The following is a 19639-nucleotide window of genomic DNA, read 5'->3' as shown; positions in this document are numbered from 1 at the left end:
ACTCGAAGTCAATCACACTTCTGTGAAATCAAACTGTCCACTTAGGAAGCAACACTGATTGACAAATTTCACATGCTGTTGTGCAAATGGAATAGACAACAGGTGGAAATTATAGGCAATTAGCAAGACACCCCCAATAAAGGAGTGGTTCTGCAGGTGGGGACCACAGACCACTTCTCAGTTCCTATGCTTCCTGGTTGATGTTTTGGTCACTTTTGAATGCTGGTGGTGCTTTCACTCTAGTGGTAGCATGAGATGGAGTCTACAACCCACACAAGTGGCTCAGGTAGTGCAGCTCATCCAGGATGGCACATCAATGCGAGCTGTGGCAAGAAGGTTTGCTGTGTCTGTCAGCGTAGTGTCCAGAGCATGGAGGCGCTATCAGGAGACAGGCCAGTACATCAGGAGACGTGGAGGAGGCCGTAGGAGGGCAACAACCCAGCAGCAGGACCGCTACCTCTGCCTTTGTGCAAGGAGGAGCAGGAGGAGCACTGCCAGAGCCCTGCAAAATTACCTCCAGCAGGCCACAAATGTGCATGTGTCTGCTCAAACGGTCAGACTCCATGAGGGTGGTATGAGGGCCCGATGTCCACAGGTGGGGGTTGTGCTTACAGCCCAACACCGTGCAGGACGTTTTTCATTTGCCAGAGAACACCAAGATTGGCAAATTCGCCACTGGCACCCTGTGCTCTTCACAGATGAAAGCAGGTTCACACTGAGCACATGTGACAGACGTGACAGTCTGGAGACGCCGTGGAGAACGTTCTGCTGCCTGCAACATCCTCCAGCATGACCGGTTTGGCGGTGGGTCAGTCATGGTGTGGCGTGGCATTTCTTTGGGGGGCCGCACAGCCCTCCATGTGCTCGCCAGAGGTAGCCTGACTGCCATTAGGTACCGAGATGAGATCCTCAGACCCCTTGTGAGACCATATGCTGGTGCGGTTGGCCCTGGGTTCCTCCTAATGCGAGACAATGCTAGACCTCATATGGCTGGAGTGTGTCAGCAGTTCCTGCAAGAGGAAGGCATTGATGCTATGGACTGGCCCGCCCGGTCCCCAGACCTGAATCCAATTGAGCACATCTGGGACACCATGTCTCGCTCCATCCACCAACGCCACGTTGCACCACAGACTGTCCAGGAGTTGGCGGATGCTTTAGTCCAGGTCTGGGAGGAGATCCCTCAGGAGACCACCCACCACCTCCTCAGGAGCATGCCCAGGCGTTGTAGGGAGGTCATACAGGCACGTGGAGGCCACACACACTACTGAGCCTCATTTAGGTGCAGGCCAAATAGGGTGCAGGCCAGGCAGCAGGCTGTTAGCCAGCCTGCCAGCATAGTGGAGTCTGCCACTAGCACAGTCAGTGTAGTCAGCTCAGCTATCACCATTGAGACCGTGTCTGTGCCTCGACCTAGGTTGGGCAAAACTAAACATGGCGGTATTCGCCTTAGCAATCTCACTAGGATAAAGACCACCTCCATTCCTGTCATTATTGAAAGAGATCATGATACCTCACATCTCAAAATAGGGCTACTTAATGTTAGATCCCTTACTTCAAAGGCAATTATAGTCAATGAATTAATCACTGATCATAATCTTGATGTGATTGGCCTGACTGAAACATGGCTTAAGCCTGATGAATTTACTGTGTTAAATGAGGCCTCACCTCCTGGCTACACTAGTGACCATATCCCCCGTGCATCCCGCAAAGGCGGAGGTGTTGCTAACATTTACGATAGCAAATTTCAATTTACAAAAAAAAAAATGATGACGTTTTCGTCTTTTGAGCTTCTAGTCATGAAATCTATGCAGCCTACTCAGTCACTTTTTATAGCTACTGTTTACAGGCCTCCTGGGCCATATACAGCGTTCCTCACTGAGTTCCCTGAATTCCTATCGGACCTTGTAGTCATAGCAGATAATATTCTAATCTTTGGTGACTTTAATATTCACATGGAAAAGTCCACAGACCCACTCCAAAAGGCTTTCGGAGCCATCATCGACTCAGTGGGTTTTGTCCAACATGTCTCTGGACCCACTCACTGTCACAGTCATACGCTGGACCTAGTTTTGTACCATGGAATAAATGTTGTGGATCTTAATGTTTTTCCTCATAATCCTGGACTATCGGACCACCATTTTATTACGTTTGCAATTGCAACAAATAATCTGCTCAGACCCCAACCAAGGATCATCAAAAGTCGTGCTATAAATTCACAGACTAACACAAAGATTCCTTGATGTCCTTCCAGATTCCCCCTGTCTACCCAAGGACGCCAGAGGACAAAAATCAGTTAACCACCTAACTGAGGAACTCAATTTAACCTTGCGCAATACCCTAGATGCAGTTGCACCCCTAAAAACTAAAAACATTTCTCATAAGAAACTAGCTCACTGGTACACAGAAAATATCCGAGCTCTGAAGCAAGCTTCCAGGAAATTGGAACGGAAATGGCGCCACACCAAACTGGAAGTCTTCCGACTAGCTTGGAAAGACAGTACTGTGCAGTACCGAAGAGCCCTTACTGCTGCTCGATCATCCTATTTTTCTAACTTAATTGAGGAAAATAAGAACAATCAGAAATTCCTTTTTGATACTGTCGCAAAGCTAACTAAAAAGCAGCATTCCCCAAGAGAGGATGACTTTCACTATAGCAGTGATAAATTCATGAACTTCTTTGAGGAAAAGATTATGATTATTAGCAAGCAAATTATGGACTCCTCCTTAAATCTGCGTATTCCTTCAAAGCTCAGTTGTCCTGAGTCTGCACAACTCTGCCAGGACCTAGGATCAAGAGAGACGCTCAAGTGTTTTAGTACTATATCTCTTGACACAATGATGAAAATAATCATGGCTTCTAAACCTTCGAGCTGCATACTGGACCCTATTCCAACTAAACTACTGAAAGAGCTGCTTCCTGTGCTTGGCCCTCCTATGTTGAACATAATAAACGGCTCTCTATCCACCGGATGTGTACCAAACTCACTAAAAGTGGCAGTAATAAAGCCTCTCTTGAAAAAGCCAAACCTTGACCCAGAAAATATAAAAAACTATCGGCCTATATCGAATCTTCCATTCCTCTCAAAAATGTTAGAAAAGGCTGTTGCGCAACAACTCACTGCCTTCCTGAAGACAAACAATGTATACGAAATGCTTCAGTCTGGTTTTAGACCCCATCATAGCACTGAGACGGCACTTGTGAAGGTGGTAAATTACATTTTAATGGCATCGGACCGAGGCTCTGCATCTGTCCTCGTGCTCCTAAACCTTAGTGCTGCCTTTGATACCATCGATCACCACATTCTTTTGGAGAGATTGGAAACCCAAATTGGTCTACATGGACAAGTTCTGGCCTGGTTTAGATCTTATCTGTCGGAAAGATATCAGTTTGTCTCTGTGAATGGTTTGTCCTCTGACAAATCAACTGTAAATTTCGGTGTTCCTCAAGGTTCCGTTTTGGGACCACTATTGTTTTCACTATATATTTTACCTCTTGGGGATGTTATTCGAAAACATAATGTTAACTTTCACTGCTATGCGGATGACACACAGCTGTACATTTCAATGAAACATGGTGAAGCCCCAAAATTGCCCTTGCTAGAAGCATGTGTTTCAGACATAAGGAAGTGGATGGCTGCAAACTTTCTACTTTTAAACTCAGACAAAAACAGAGATGCTTGTTCTAGGTCCCAAGAAACAAAGAGATCTTCTGTTGAATCTGACAATTAATCTTAATGGTTGTACAGTCGTCTCAAATAAAACTGTGAAGGACCTCGGCGTTACTCTGGACCCTGATCTCTCTTTTGAAGAACATATCAAGACCATTTCAAGGACAGCTTTTTTCCATCTACGTAACATTGCAAAAATCAGAAACTTTCTATCCAAAAATGATGCAGAAAAATTAATCCATGCTTTTGTCACTTCTAGGTTAGACTACTGCAATGCTCTACTTTCCAGCTACCCGGATAAAGCACTAAATAAACTTCAGTTAGTGCTAAATACGGCTGCTAGAATCCTGACTAGAACCAAAAAATTTGATCATATTACTCCAGTGCTAGCCTCTCTACACTGGCTTCCTGTCAAAGCAAGGGCTGATTTCAAGGTTTTACTGCTAACCTACAAAGCATTACATGGGCTTGCTCCTACCTATCTCTCTGATTTGGTCCTGCCGTACATACCTATACGTACGCTACGGTCACAAGACGCAGGCCTCCTAATTGTCCCTAGAATTTCTAAGCAAACAGCTGGAGGCAGGGCTTTCTCCTATAGAGCTCCATTTTTATGGAACGGTCTGCCTACCCATGTCAGAGACGCAAACTCGGTCTCAACCTTCAAGTCTCTACTGAAGACTCATCTCTTCAGTGGGTCATATGATTGAGTGTAGTCTGGCCCAGGAGTGGGAGGGTGAACGGAAAGGCTCTGGAGCAACGAACCACCCTTGCTGTCTCTGCCTGGCCGGTTCCCCTCTTTCCACTGGGATTCTCTGCCTCTAACCCTATTACAGGGGCTGAGTCACTGGCTTACTGGGGCTCTCTCATGCCGTCCCTGGAGGGGGTGCGTCACCTGAGTGGGTTGATTCACTGATGTGGTCATCCTGTCTGGGTTGCCCCCCCCCCCTTGGGTTGTGCCGTGGCTGAGGTCTTTGTGGGCTATACTCAGCCTTGTCTCAGGATGGTAAGTTGGTGGTTGAAGATATCCCTCTAGTGGTGTGGGGGCTGTGCTTTGGCAAAGTGGGTGGGGTTATATCCTTCCTGTTTGGCCCTGTCCGGGGGTGTCCTCGGATGGGGCCACAGTGTCTCCTGACCCATCCTGTCTCAGCCTCCAGTATTTATGCTGCAGTAGTTTATGTGTCGGGGGGCTAGGGTCAGTTTGTTATATCTGGAGTACTTCTCCTGTCCTATTCGGTGTCCTGTGTGAATCTAAGTGTGCGTTCTCTAATTCTCTCCTTCTCTCTTTCTCTCTCTCGGAGGACCTGAGCCCTAGGACCATGCCCCAGGAATACCTGACATGATGACTCCTTGCTGTCCCCAGTCCACTTGACTGTGCTGCTGCTCCAGTTTCAACTGTTCTGCCTTATTATTATTCGACCATGCTGGTCATTTATGAACATTTGAACATCTTGGCCATGTTCTGTTATAATCTCCACCTGGCACAGCCAGAAGAGGACTGGCCACCCCACATAGCCTGGTTCCTCTCTAGGTTTCTTCCTAGGTTTTGGCCTTTCTAGGGAGTTTTTCCTAGCCACCGTGCTTCTACACCTGCATTGCTTGCTGTTTGGGGTTTTAGGCTGGGTTTCTGTACAGCACGTTGAGATATCAGCTGATGTACGAAGGGCTATATAAATGAATTTGATTTGATTTGATTTTGACTTGTTTTAAGGACATTACATCAAAGTTGGATCAGCCTGTAGTGTGGTTTTCCACTTTAATTTTGAGTGTGACTCCAAATCCAGACCTCCATGGGTTGATAAATTTGATTTCCATTGATCATTTTTGTGTGATTTTGTTGTGAGCACATTCAACTATGTAAAGAAAAAAGTATTTAATAAGAATATTTCATTCATTCAGATCTAGGATGTGTTATTTTAGTGTTCCCTTTATTTTTTTGAGCAGTTTATATACACAGAACAATTAATTATACCAACAAGGAGACAGATATTTAACCAGATGTATAGATTTTGGATGACGTTCTAATTTTCTCATGGATGAAACATCTCGGTACAGTTTTCTTTTTCCAAAACTACAATCTGTTACGAACAGGGTGGACTGTGTTTTGTCTACTTTACCATTTAACAACGTTATTTAAAAAAAAAAAAATGTGTTTGGAGTTATTGCACACGTGCACTTCAGAGTAGGCGTTCCCTAACGGAAATATGCAAATACATGCTTGAACGCACCAATAGGCTTATCGCTAGCTCATGCTTAGCTCTGCCTACCTTTCTTGTCCTGCTCACTAGGATTTGTTTGCTCCCATTGGAAACAATAGGCTGTGGTATACATTGGGTTACTTGTAAAAATCTTTGCTACATACACTACATAGCCTAGTGGTTAGAGCGTTGGACTAGTAAAAAAAAGGTCCCCCCTTTGCGGCTATAACAGCCTCCACTCTTCTGGGAATGTTAGAAAATTGCTGTGTGGGCTTCCATTCAGCCACGAGCATTAGTGAGGTTGAGCGATTAGGCCTGGCTTGTAGTTGGCATTCCAATTCATCCCAAAAGTGTTAGATAAGGTTCTCAGGGCTCTGTGCAGGTCAGTCAAGTTCTTCCACACTGATCTCAACAAACCATTTCTGTACGGGGGATTGTCACGCTGAAACAGGAAAGGGGCTTCCCCAAACTGTTGCCTCAAAGTTGGAAGCACAGAATCATCTAGAATGTATGCTGTAGTGTTAAGATTTCCCTTCACTGGAATGAAGGGGCCTTCCATGACAATTATTCCTCCACCAAACTTGTTGGCACTATGCATTTGGGCAGGTAGCGTTCTGCCATGGAAACTCATTAAGAAGCTCCAGCCGAACAGTTATTGTGCTGGTGTTGCTTCCAGAGGCAGCTTGGACCTGAGTGATTGTTGCAACAGAGAAGACTATTTTTACTTGCTATATGCTGCAGCACTCAGCGGTTCCGTTCTGTGAGCTTGTGTGGCCTACCACTTTGTGGCTCAGCCATTGATGCTCCTAGACGTTTCCACGTTACAAAATCACTTGCAGTTGACCAGGACACGCTAGCAGGCAGGGCTTTGACAAACTGGGTGACATCCTATGATGGTGTCATGTCACTGAGCTCTTCAGTATGGGCCATTCTACTGCCGGTGTTTGCATGGTTGTGTACCCAATTTTATACACCTGTCAGCAATAGGTGTGGCTGAAATAGCATAATTTTGTCAATGTAGTGTAGATTCAGCGAAATGACACTGCCACGAGCAGCAACGCAGAAATTGAGATGACCGCGATGCAAGACTTCGCTCAGTCACAGTATATGCACGAGTTCGCTTCACGCGGTTACAGCGTGGTAGCCACAATACTAAAACAGCGGAGAAGTTGCGCCTTGGACTTCAATGCTCTTAGTGGTTGCGGGAATGTACTCACTACGCGGTTTAATTTAAGGTAGACTTAATATTTTTTTTTAATATCTTGTATTTTTTGTTAGAATTCTAGTTCAGTGTATCATACTTTGAAAGCAGCAGATATTCTGAAGTGGTATGTTTGGTCATAAAATAACATAAAAAAAAAAAAAAATCACAATGCACTTGTTCCTTCAGAACATTTGATTTTATTAAATACATAAAAAAAAAAAAAATCACAAAATGTCTACATTGTACAAAACACGTTGAATGATCAGTTGTTTGCAAAGAAATAACGTACGGGGAGGGGGGGGGATAGTAGAGTAGCAGTTTAACACATGCTTACACGCGCGCATGGTAGTTTGTGGCTCCTATTGAACACACATCAAATAAAATGTAGGCTAAATGTCATGAGCAGTAAGTACAAATCAGGTCATGAGGACACCAAATGGGTTTAACATTAAAACTTGTGGCTTAGACCGTCACTGGCCCAAACTGCTACACCTACCTACCCAATCAACCTCTGCAAACTGCGCCCTCCCTTTGCCAGATGTCCATTAAAATCAGCTAAATGCCTATTTAGCCTTCCCCTCCGCTAAATTACTAGTAAACGAGGCACTCTTAACCAATCATAAGGTCATGTTTCTTAGTAAAATGTATCGAATTATTCTTTCAGTTCTAAAGTTACAGAATATTTTAGTATTAAATCAGGTCAGAGATGAAGAAAAAAAACTCATGCTCAGCAATAATTGTTTAATTAACTTAACCCTTTCAGTTATGGTTCCTTCCAACATTGTTCATTTCAGTTTTCCTGGTTCACCCACAAAGTTACAAAAAAAACAAAAAAAACTCTGTAAATCAATATTGAGTTACATCTATACTGTGTTTGACCATTTTATGTCAGCCTTCTCGTTTGAACTTCTGTAGTGCACACAAACAGGCTTCATTACTTCCATTTGATATTAAATGACAATTTATCAAGAACAGCATTGGATTATTCTCACTGGTGAGTATCTTTCATAATTGACAGGGAATATTCTGCACGATATTCAAGACTATTCTGCATGTTGAGGATGGATGATGAGACTGCCATGTTTATGAGGTAAACTGTGTGGGCGGGGGGGGGGGGGATCATCGGTGCAGACTGGAGTCGGTCAGAGCCTCAGTCAGGTGTGGGTAGAGGGACGGAGTAAGGCTGGGGAGGCTGGTCCGTTCTTACCGGATGGTGGAGGGGAGACAATCAGCAGAAGTAGTTGGGTTCATCCATTTGCAGCACCAATAAACTTATGGCCAGTCTGTCTGGGGTTGGAGGGATAATTTGCCCCCTAGCCTCATTCTGCCATTAAGTCTAAACAGCACTTTGAGGTGAGCCTTAGAACATGCCACCTCCCATGCCCCCCATACCTCCCATACCACCCATGCCCCCTGGCATGCCAGCCTCCTTTTCATCCTTGGGCAGTTCTGTGACCACACACTCGGCGGTGGAGAGCAGAGAAGCAACACCTGCAGCGTCCATCAGTGCCGTTCTTACCACCTGTAGGGGGAGACACTCAAGTCATTGCTGTAATAGAGACACCGGCAAAGGGAGCAAAATCGTCAAGACAACCTGTGATACCACCATCAGTCAACTTTTGTCTGTGCTATGTCAGTCTAACCAAAGATTACATCATAACGGGAGTAGAAAAAAAACTAAGTTGATGGGTTTGTCTATGTGCTTCTACACCTACATTTCTTGCTGTTTGGGGTTTTAGGCTGGGTTTCTATACAGCACTTTGAGATATCAGCTGATGTAAGGGCTTTATAAATACATTTTATTATTTAGCAACTATGGGGCAAAACAGAAAGGGTTGGCTTAGATTTGACAACATGTAAACTATATATTTAGTCTCCAACTGTTTATTCAAAACACATACATTTGCACAATGAGCACTTGAATTAAAATCACTAGAAAAATTAACCTGTCTTTATATTTTTTATACGCTGGGTGAACGACAGTGTAGTGCCAAGCTGAAGCATCCATACCTTGGTTGGGTCGATGATGCCCTTCTCTACCATGTTGACGTACTCTCCCTCCATGGCATCGTATCCTATCTCCCCCGCGGCCTGAAGGATCTTCTCCACCACTAGAGAGCCCTCCACACCAGCGTTCTTCGCAATGGTCATGGCTGGCACACGCAGGGCTCGTCTGATGATGTCAATTCCTATGGAGACAGGAAGTGATACACCAAGTTAAGCTACAATACTTATCTGTCCAGAAGTTGGAAAGAAAAATCAACTTTACAGCCAAAATTAAAAACCTATTGGCATGTTAGGTTAAGATCCAGAGCAGGAACTCTACTTACCAATCTTCTGGTCAGTGTTAATGGGCACGAGGGCATCAAGGGCAGGGATGGAGCGCAGCAGGGCACAGCCACCTCCGGGCACAATGCCCTCCTCCACAGCGGCCCTGGTGGCATTCAGGGCGTCGGTCACACGGTCCTTCTTCTCGTTCACCTCCACATCACTCGTTCCTCCTACCTGGAACAGAACAGTCAGCGACACTTTTGCTTTCTCTGCCATGCAAGGCAGATACAGAAGCAACTCATTAACAATTGTAAATCTTGTGTCAGAGCAGGAATCTCCTAATTTTAACATCCTACCTAATAATATGACAATATTCAGGGACATTAAAAGGACAAAAAGTAATCAAATCCTACTGCTACCCATCTCTCTACACTCTTAAGACTTTCACTCTGCGATCGTATGTCCCCCTCCAAGTTTTATTTAACTAGGCAAGTCAGTTAAGAACACATTCTTATTTACAATGATGGCATACACCGGCCAAACCCGGACAGCGCTGGGCCAATTGTGCGCCATCCTATGGGACTCCCCAACACGGCTGGTTGTGATACAGCCTGGATTCAAACTAGGGTGTTTGTAGTGATGCCTCTAGCACTGAGATGCAGTGCCTTAGACCACTGCGCCATTCAGGAGCCCAGCTGACCCCTTCCCCTCTGACCCACTCCCCCTTAACCCCTGCCCTGTGACTGACCTTGAGCACAGCCACTCCGTCAGACAGCTTGGCCAGCCTCTCGTTGAGCTTCTCCTTCTCATAGTCGCTAGTGGTGTTCTCCAGCTGCTCAACGATTTCTGCCTGGCGCTTCTCGATGGCCGCAGTGTCTCCCTTCCCCTTCAGCAGCATGGTGTCGTCCTTGGTGACAGACACCTCGCCAACCTTACCAAAGTCATGGGCCTGGATGTCCTCCAGAGCAATGCCCACCGCCTCATCACCAAACACCTAAAGAGAAGGAAGAGGGAAAGGGATGGATGTCAGTAAAGGACAGGATTTGAACAGGTATACATTGGCCCTAATTGAACATCATTCTCAGAGAGGCATGGAGGGTGCACTTTCCATTATTAGAACAGGTCCAAGTTAAAGCCTCAGCCATGGGATAAGCATGACTACGCAAACTCTATACATTGATTGGCAAATCATACCAGTGCAGAAGTGTCAGACCAAGTGTCCCTGCCTGGCATGGGATGTAGTCAGACAAGGATAGTAGGAGACATGTTTCTGTGTGAAACGACAGAACAGCACTGCACAAGCCGCACTAACTTATCTTGCTTTACAATTTGATTTCTCAAATCAAAATGGACTGATGCAAGTATGTGGTGGTTGGTGTCAAAGTGTTCTTACAGTAATTATAGATCAATGTGACCATGGGGTGGTTGTATTGTAAAAGTGATCTTACAGTGCCCCCGGTGGCAACGGCCATGTCATGCAGCTGGGCCTTCCTGTTGTCTCCAAAGCCTGGGGCCTTGACTGCCACCACTTGCAGTCCCACCTTCAGCCTAAAGAAAGAAAGAGTAGAGGTTAATATAATACAGGCTCTCAAAGTGGGATCAGTTTAGAGTGTGTAATAAAATATTGTGAATCTATACCATTTCTTAACCCTGTGCAACATGGGACTGGGAGCCTTACAGGGATATTGGTATCCAGAATACTCCACCAATTATATATGTTTCAATACTTCTTGTATTCCCCCAAAATGTGTATACATAAATGCACTGTAATTTAAACTTTAAAACTGCAAAGTTCTCTGCCTCATGGCAAAATGTGTAGTATTGCAGAAAATTAGTTTAAACTGCAAAAATGTATCCAATGCCAAGAGGTGGGCCTTTAAAAATGTTCCTTCCCAGTGCCCGAGATTTGGTTTGTTTGGCCATGCACTGCTGAAGTCATAGTAAAACTCCTTGTATCATATTTTTATCTCACTCAAGTTGTGTTTGGATTAATAAGACGTTTTGTCCTGGAGACAGAACTGAGCGAGTTCCCCTTAAGCCAGCTGCAAAGTGAAAATTTACTATATTGTAAAAAATCATATAAACAAAATTTAAGGTCAGGCATTAGGGTTAGCAGTGTGGATAAGGTTAGGTTTAAAATCATATTTTATGACTCTGGGTGTGCCAGCTAGTGACCTCTCTGCAGAGTTCCCTCCAGAACAAGATGAATTACAAAAAACTAACCTGCAATGAATGCTATCACAAAAGGGATCCCTGACCCCCAAAAGTTTGAGAACCCCTGATAACACACCCAACACCCTCCAGCATCTAAGTCTACACAGACAGTCCAACACTGATATTTTTCCCAATTATTGGCCAAAGAGCTGATTGGTCAATAAAACAATTATTGGCCAAAGATCAGAAATGAGCTGCCTGTGTAAATGCAGCCATTATAGAGGTTAATATAACACACCCCCAAACTGACTGACCACCTACATCTACACACATTCCTCTACCCATAAAGAGAGGGCAGGAATTGTGAAAGGGTCGACAGCTTAATTGAAGTTGACTCTTCAGTCATAAATGAATACCTAGAGCGGAATGATGTTGGTGATATAGATAAGACCTTTATATTATTGTCTGTGAGCTGGTTGTGTCCCTTTGGCCCAAGCAGTCAGTCAGTGTTAATGTGAAGGCGAAAGCAAAAACAGGTCCTTAAGGGTGTTTACTGGTTAAATAAAGGACACCGACTGAGTACAAGGGCCTGTATTCACAAAGCATCTCATTTGGACTCTTTACCTAGGATCAGGTCCCCCGTGCTTATAATTATGATCTAAAAGCAAAAACTGATCCCAGATCAGAACTGCTTCTCTGAGACACAGGGTGCTAAATGGACAGGGAACTGACCTGTTGAGGACCAGGGTGCTGAGGGCCTCTCCGTCCACATCCTCGGCCACTATGACCAGAGGTTTGCGGTGCTGGTTGGCCAATTCCAGGGCAGGGACGATGCTCTGGACAGAAGAGATTTTCTTCTCACTCAGCAACACATAGGCATCCTGGAACTCACACTTCTGGCCTGAGGGGCAGAGATGAGGGTTGATGTAAAAGCTCAACAACAAAAAAATGGCCAAATGTGGAGCATGAAGATCATAAGAATCAATTAAATCTGTAGAGCATCAAGATCACCAGTGTGCTGGAGTTTCTCTTAATTGTAAAGCCCCAAAATAGCAGAAGATGGGCTTGGTGGTGGGGTCATGGCAGACAGGGGACCTTACCTTTGGCTGTGTTGATGAAGTAAGGGGAGATGTATCCGCGGTCGAACTTCAGCCCCTCAATGATCTCAAGCTCATCATAAAGGGTTTTGCCATCCTTGACAGTGATGACTCCCTTGCGGCCCACTTTCTTCATGGCGTTGGAGATGATGGTGCCGATCTCTACGTCTCCATTAGCAGAGATGGTGGCCACCTAGCAGACAGAACAGAAAGCATTGAAAACGTTAGTCACCATCAAAAGGTTATCTTAATATATAAATTAGAATATAGATATTGCATCTGTCGCAAATCAATAATTTGCATCAATTGAATAGATATGAAATGATAAGAATATTGACTTATTTGAGTTATCAATATTCTTAACACAATTGGTTACCTGGGCAATCTCCTCAGGGGTGGTGACTGGCTTGGACATCCTCTTCAGCTCATTGATGACGGTCTCCACAGCCAGCATGACGCCACGCCGGATCTCCACAGGGTTAGCTCCTTTACTGATGCTGTCAAAGCCCTCCTTGGCGATGGCTCTGGCCAGCACGGTGGCAGTGGTGGTGCCATCTCCCGCTTCCTCGTTCGTGTTGTTGGCCACGTCCTGGACAAGCTTGGCACCAATGTTCTGGTACTTGCACTTCAGGTCGATGGCCTTGGCTACAGTGACGCCATCCTTGGTCACCTTGGGGCTGCCCCAGCTCTGCTCGATAATGACTGTGCGACCCTGGAGGAAGGGAGGGGGAAAGGATATAGCTCAAAACACTTGTGTTCAGTTGTTCCTGCCAGAAACGGCACCTGGAACAAAACACTTTGGTGCACAGGGTTCTTTGGGTGGAAATGAGAGTCAAATGAAAAGTGGAACACTAATGGATTGGTTTTACATAGCAGTTTCGTACATTCCACGAAATCGGAGCGAAATGTAAAATCGTACAGATTTTTATATTTCATTTGGCACCACAATACTGGAACCCATGGTCATAGCAAGTCCCTCCTCTCCTACCTTGGGTCCCATGGTGACAGCGACAGCATCAGCCAGCAGATCCACTCCCTTCAGCATCATGGCCCGAGCATCGGCTCCAAACTTGACGTCCTTGGCGTAAGCCCGGGTGAGGTGGGGGGCCAGGGCCCTGCTGACTGGCCTCATCTGTCTCATCACTGTGGGTAGACGCAACATCTCTGAAGGGGGGAAAGGGAACTGTATTTACTCTGTCATAGTGTACTCAAAAAGCATGCGTTGTGTCAACAGCTGTTGGCTATCAGGACCTTCTTCATTTTAATATACACTTAAATGTGTTTGTAATAGCTAAAAGTAGCAAACTACTTGTTTGGCCTGTAACACATGAAGCTTCCAGATCATTCCCAAGACACCTTCTCCCCCAGTCCAGATGTCACATATGGACAATGTCTGGAGGTGACAATGGCAAGCTATACAGTGCACCCTAGTGACCGCTCCTGGTACAGAAAGAGTTGTAAGACAAGAATCAATGAATGAAGTGATACAGATGATGCAATACCCCGAAAATCTCAAGGACAAAAAGGACATCCATTTCCATAACACAGAGTAAACACATGCAAATGTGTGTTTGATGTCTTGCAGAAAGACCAAGACACAAATGCCAAACACAAATGCCAAACTTATTAAGCAGGCCATGATCTCAAAAGGAGGGAATCTTAATAAACTGTCACAGTAGGCTAACATGTGAATGATTTGGCAGAATTTCCTATTCCACAGAACCCAAACCAAGGGCAGAGGACAAGATAGCCATAGAATTAGGAATTATAATTAATTTAGCTAATTTAATAGGATCTCTATGTCGTTAGAATTCTGCATAATAATAAAGTAGCAGCCTAATTCCATGTAAGGCATATGAGGGCTATTGCACTTGGTTGTTAATCTCTGATTACAAATTAATGTTGTATCTGATGGGGAGTTTGTTGAGATTTGCTAAATTGTGACAGGAAAAGAGCGGTTCGAGACATTTCTGATTCTCAACACGTGTGTTCAGGTCATGTTGCGTAAGGTCAAATTGCACAGTAATGTTTAATGCCTTCCACAAATTAATGAACTAGCTACTGAATGAATTGAAAATGTAGTAAAGATGGCCAAAGACAAAGGAAAGCATTATTTGTGAACTGAAAATACAAAGATTTATATGCAGCCTATAGCAGCCCGAGTAGACACTACCCCAACTCGAGCTTGGACAACACCGGACTGGGTTGATTGCTCACGCCTCTAACTTCGGGTTTACAGAATTCAATATCTGAGAAATGCAGATTGTTAAATTTATCTAGATTTTTTTCACTCAATCTTTCGGGATTAATTGTGACGGCGATCAAATCTCTTGTAGGTACAGCATGTCATGACATGAGTAAATGTGACCAATTGGGCTCTGTCATTATTTAATCAAGATCAGAGGACATGACAATCAACATGAAAACAATTACGCGACTAACTACCTTCGAAATACCAATTAAAACGTAACTACCAAGACTATTGGGAAAGTATTGGAGAAAGACAGCCAAGTTAAGTTGCCATAATTACCAGTGTCTTGTAATTATGGCAACGTGGATGCAAGTTACATTCCTAATCCTACTTGGGCTAACTAGCTAACGTTAGCACAGATAGCTACTTATTTGAATGTCGTTGTTGGAGGCATGACAGGCTTGAAAATATGTTCTGCTAACGATACTAGCAAAAGCATGACGTTTCAGACAATATGTTGTTTAGATTGATGCGGATCAAGCTCTATAAAATGTTACGAAGACATAATAGTACTTACTTGTTGTTTAATGATGACACGATTTGCTCGTCTGAAGGAGACAGGATGGTATAATGTGGAAAAGAATGGTACAGCGGTTGTGCAACAGCGCTTCAGAGACAGGCAACAATGCACATGGCCTTTTGCATCCGGGCAATTTACCGGTCCACCCCTAAATATGCATAAAGTTTTTAAAAAATAGATACATATTTGCTGAAGTTGAAGGAACCTTTACATCAAAACCATATTATGTCAAATGGTTGTGATATTTATACACTTTGTTTTAGGAAAAGTATTTATTTTGTGTGTTTAACTTGTCAATAAAACTACATGTTTCACTGATATGCTCGTTCCAGGGCCCCATGTTCCAGAACTTTCTCATGCGCCATTGGAGAGAAAGGGGGTGTTCAAAGTTGACACCTTGTGCAACATTGCTGCAAACTGCAATCACATGAGAACACATGAAACATAAATTATAATTTCTTCACAACTGTCCTGGCGAGTTCCTTCTATATGTACACCTGACTTTTTGCATTCTGTGGGGGTAACGGAATATTTTGGAACTGAAACTGTCCAGGAACTGTAAAGTGAGGACATTTGAAGACACGCATGCGTGAACCATTTCTTGATATTTCCTCACGTGGGAACTCGTTCAGTGTGTCAAAATCCACGCTCAAAGAAGTCGGTGCTCAACATTACAAGGTCTCTTACATAAATGGTAAGACATTCTTTATCAAAAACACGTAGCTAGAATATAATTTAGGATGCCAAGTGTCATATTTGTCACTAGCAGAGTTAGCATTCCGAGTTTCCTATTGTATTAGCTAACCAATGCTTTGATTTCTCACCGGCAAGGTCAGGCATGACCAAGAATACAGGAGGACTTTATCAGATTAGCTAGCTACGGTTACTATGTAAAGGCGTGTCATATAGTGAGTGACCTATGCGATCTGCAATGCATTGTCCCACACTTCTGATTGTACGATAGCTAAATTAGCGAGCTCGAGATTACTTGCTATTTTGCGCCATCAATCTCAAAATCGTTGGCAAATATATATATATATTTAATTAATTAATCAATTATATATATATATATATATATATATATATATATATATATATATATATATATATATATATATATATATATATATATATATATATATATATATATATATATATATATAATTAATTAATTGCCAGCACGAGTTTCACAATTGGCACTGTAGTTGATGGGTACTAGTGAACTATGAAGAACGAATAAAGTGATGAGTAGAAGCATTTGCTGTTGCTATCTAAATTGATATGTGCACAAGTGTGGTATTTTTATTTGACCTATTGTATGTTCTAGTTGATTTCACTGTCTGCCCTTGCACAACGAAAAAGGGAATTACCGGCTATCAACCAGTTCCGGGTAACGCAGAAGCCGTGACCCCATGTTCAACAGCGTCACAGCATTTTATTTGTCCATACATTTTGCCGCACTAGATTGCACAATTCTGCTTGGGAATATTGCACAGTATTCTAAAGATGTTAGAATGGGATCTGAAACCCCGGTCACTGAAGAATAGACCTCGAATTATTTGTTTTTGTTCAATGTTATCTCTTGACGTCTGGATCCTTGAGCCTACTAAACCCCACAAAGCCTTGCCCAGGTTTCACTGTTTGTCTACACCTGTTTAGGAAGAATGTGACACAAATAAAGTTTGATAGATTTTTGGGCCCATGTGGGGGTGTGTGAGCACACTCCCTGACCTGTTCTGGAATTTTGTCTAACATCAAAGCCATGATTAGTATAGAAGTTTATCTGTGGGTCAGGGTTGGAGAGCCCTGCCCAGGAGTCAACAACCTAGAACCACAAACCCTCTGTCCCCTGTCTCACCGACAACCTTCATTCAAGGTCAAAGATGCATCTGTTACCAGACAGGCAGCTGGTGTTGCAAATCTTCAAAATGTTGACTCCTAAACTCCTTGCATTATGCAGGCCACAGAGAGAATCCATACCTTTTTTATTTTTTTGTAGTTTTAGCTTAAAGATTGTGCTACATCAGATATCTAACAATTGCTTGCTTTAAGCCAGGGTTTCCCAAACTCGGTCCTCGGAACCCCAAAGGGTGTACATTTTGGTTTTTGCCCTAGCACTACACAGCTGATTCAAATAATCATCTAGCTTTGATCATTTTAATTAGCTGTGTAGTGTTAGGGCAAAACCCCAAATGTGCACCCCTTTGGGAAATGCTGCTTTACATCTTTTCAATAGTGAATACTAACGGTGTCTTTGTTGCCTTTGGCAGGCTCTACTTGCAAATTGCCTGGACACTTCTAGTAGTCAAGGGCAGTAACAAACCCTCTACTCGTCAACTCTGGGGCTTGAGAAGGAAGAGCATCTTTGCACAGTATTCCTTGCAATGTTTCGGCCGTGAAGTCCTGGACACCCAATAATCTTTCAGCTGCAAATACAATTATGGCCAGTTCCTTGGACTCCTTGTTCATTTGGGCAGGACAATTAATCACATACAATAAAAGCCACAAAATCCACCTTCACGATCAGCATATCAGTTTCCCTAAAACTGTTGAACGACACGGAATCTCCACAGCCTGTGGGGCATCCACCATATTGTCAGCTTCACTGACTCCCAACTATTTTGCATAGAGTACCACTAACCTGTAGTAGGTTTATGTATACCTTTAGTGACTAGTTTCTTGTGTTCCGTGTGCAAGCTCATTTGGATACATTCAGCTAAAATATATGTTAATTTAGATCCCAAAGTGCCCTTTTTTTTCAGTATCGCTTAAATGGTAGTAGGCCTAACCTTAAATACAAGTCAAGGAGCCAAATGAAAGTATCTTTCACAGATGTGATTCATTTTGGACGTTCACAAAAATAGCCTTTCAAAAAGAGCAACTACAATTACCAAGCCAGGAACTCTTGGAATCCACCTTAAGGTTTTGAATGGTGTACACTGGGGCTCCAGAGTGGCACAGCAGTTTAAGGCACTGCATCTCAGTGCAAGAGGTGTCACTATAGTACCTGGTTCGAATCCAGGCTCTATCACATCTGACCATGATTGGGAGTCCCATAGGGCAGCGTTGGCCGGAGTAGGCCGTCATTGTAAATAAGAACAAATTCTTAACTGACTTGCCTAGTTAAATAAACAGTCCCCCACAAAATTATCCTTATTTTCAGCAGATGATGGCAGGTGGTTACAACACATCTCCTTTTGGCTATTGAAGGGGCCCCTCGTGCATTTGTATTACTTAAGCCTTTTTCAGTTCACACAATGGATCAAACTCTAGCTAGTGGCAATTTGAGGGTATAACAATTGGAATGTCAAGTACTCACTGAAGAAGAGTCCAACACTTCGCAACCTCAGATGAGCTATGTAGATTATATCTGTTTCAATGTTTTGTTGTACGTTGTCTCCGTCATAAAACCGTTCTCATACATCTTTTAGGCTTTCAGGAAATTCCTTCCCATGTTTGACCGGGTGCTAGTGGAGCGTCTGGCTGCGGAGACTATGTCAAAGGGGGGCATCATGTTGCCAGAGAAGGCCCAGGGCAAGGTTCTGCAGGCCACAGTGGTCGCAGTGGGACCAGGCTCCACAAACCAGGTAATTTACTTCGATCTTACTCTCTGGCTAAACAGTAGCTTATGTATGATTTGTGTAACTAACTGGAGTCTGTCTACAATTGTGGCTTACAGTCTGTCTGAGTTGTCTAACTGGCTTATCAGATTTCACAATGCCCAGATACAATACAGCAATCTTTTTTTTCTACTGTTCTCATTCAGAAAGGGAAGCTGACACCCATGAGTGTCAAAGTTGGAGAGACGGTCCTTCTGCCAGAGTATGGAGGAACTAAAGTCGACCTGGAAGACAAGGCATGTCTAGAACTGTTTTCTACTTTATTGTTATTAGATGTATGATAAGTGATCATTTGAAATTATGTCCTACTACTGTATTCATTAGTTTGTGTATTGATTGTCTATTTTAATTTATCTCCATTTGTCTTTCAGGAATACTTCCTGTTCCGTGATGCTGACATCCTTGGCAAATATGTAGAGTAAAATCTGTTTCACTGTAAAACATCCCTGTAACCCCCATCCATCCTGTTAGAGAAGATTGTTGCCTCGTTCATGTGTTGTTGTTTTTTTAATATGTTATTCAATTGTAAATAATTCTGATCATGTTTTGTTACAATAATAAAGTGGACTATTGAATCTGGATGTGTATCTCCTGAGCAGATATATGAAAAGAGGATTTGAGATGTATTTTATGTGCAAGTGGGGACTGTTCATGCT

The 19639-nt window shown here is 43.5% G+C and overlaps 2 protein-coding genes across 2 annotated transcripts; one reads left to right on the top strand and one right to left on the bottom strand.

Annotated features, from left to right (window-relative positions):
* Positions 1-7247: 7247 nt before the first annotated feature.
* On the bottom strand, positions 7248-15512 carry LOC110520236 (60 kDa heat shock protein, mitochondrial). The gene is made up of 10 exons (XM_021597402.3): positions 15361-15512; positions 13581-13756; positions 12969-13304; positions 12596-12785; positions 12228-12396; positions 10790-10889; positions 10090-10335; positions 9401-9575; positions 9081-9259; positions 7248-8592 (listed from the first exon to the last, which is right to left on the bottom strand). Exons 2-10 carry the CDS (start codon positions 13752-13754, stop codon positions 8431-8433), a joined length of 1731 nt encoding a protein of 576 aa, XP_021453077.3. The 5' UTR covers positions 13755-13756; positions 15361-15512; the 3' UTR covers positions 7248-8430.
* A 196-nt stretch (positions 15513-15708) lies between these two features.
* On the top strand, positions 15709-19562 carry LOC149984658 (10 kDa heat shock protein, mitochondrial). The gene is made up of 4 exons (XM_021597406.3): positions 15709-16057; positions 18795-18950; positions 19130-19219; positions 19355-19562. The coding sequence occupies exons 1-4, from the start codon at positions 16055-16057 to the stop codon at positions 19403-19405; spliced, it is 300 nt and encodes a 99-aa protein (XP_021453081.1). The 5' UTR covers positions 15709-16054; the 3' UTR covers positions 19406-19562.
* The last annotated feature ends 77 nt before the right edge of the window (positions 19563-19639 follow it).

Source organism: Oncorhynchus mykiss, chromosome 3, assembly GCF_057628025.1.
Source record: "Oncorhynchus mykiss isolate SJ-2025 chromosome 3, ASM5762802v1, whole genome shotgun sequence".
In the NCBI taxonomy this organism is placed as follows: Eukaryota; Metazoa; Chordata; class Actinopteri; order Salmoniformes; family Salmonidae; genus Oncorhynchus; species Oncorhynchus mykiss.
The sequence above is the reverse complement of the archived record's forward strand: the minus strand, read 5'-3'. Positions and strand labels throughout refer to the sequence as shown.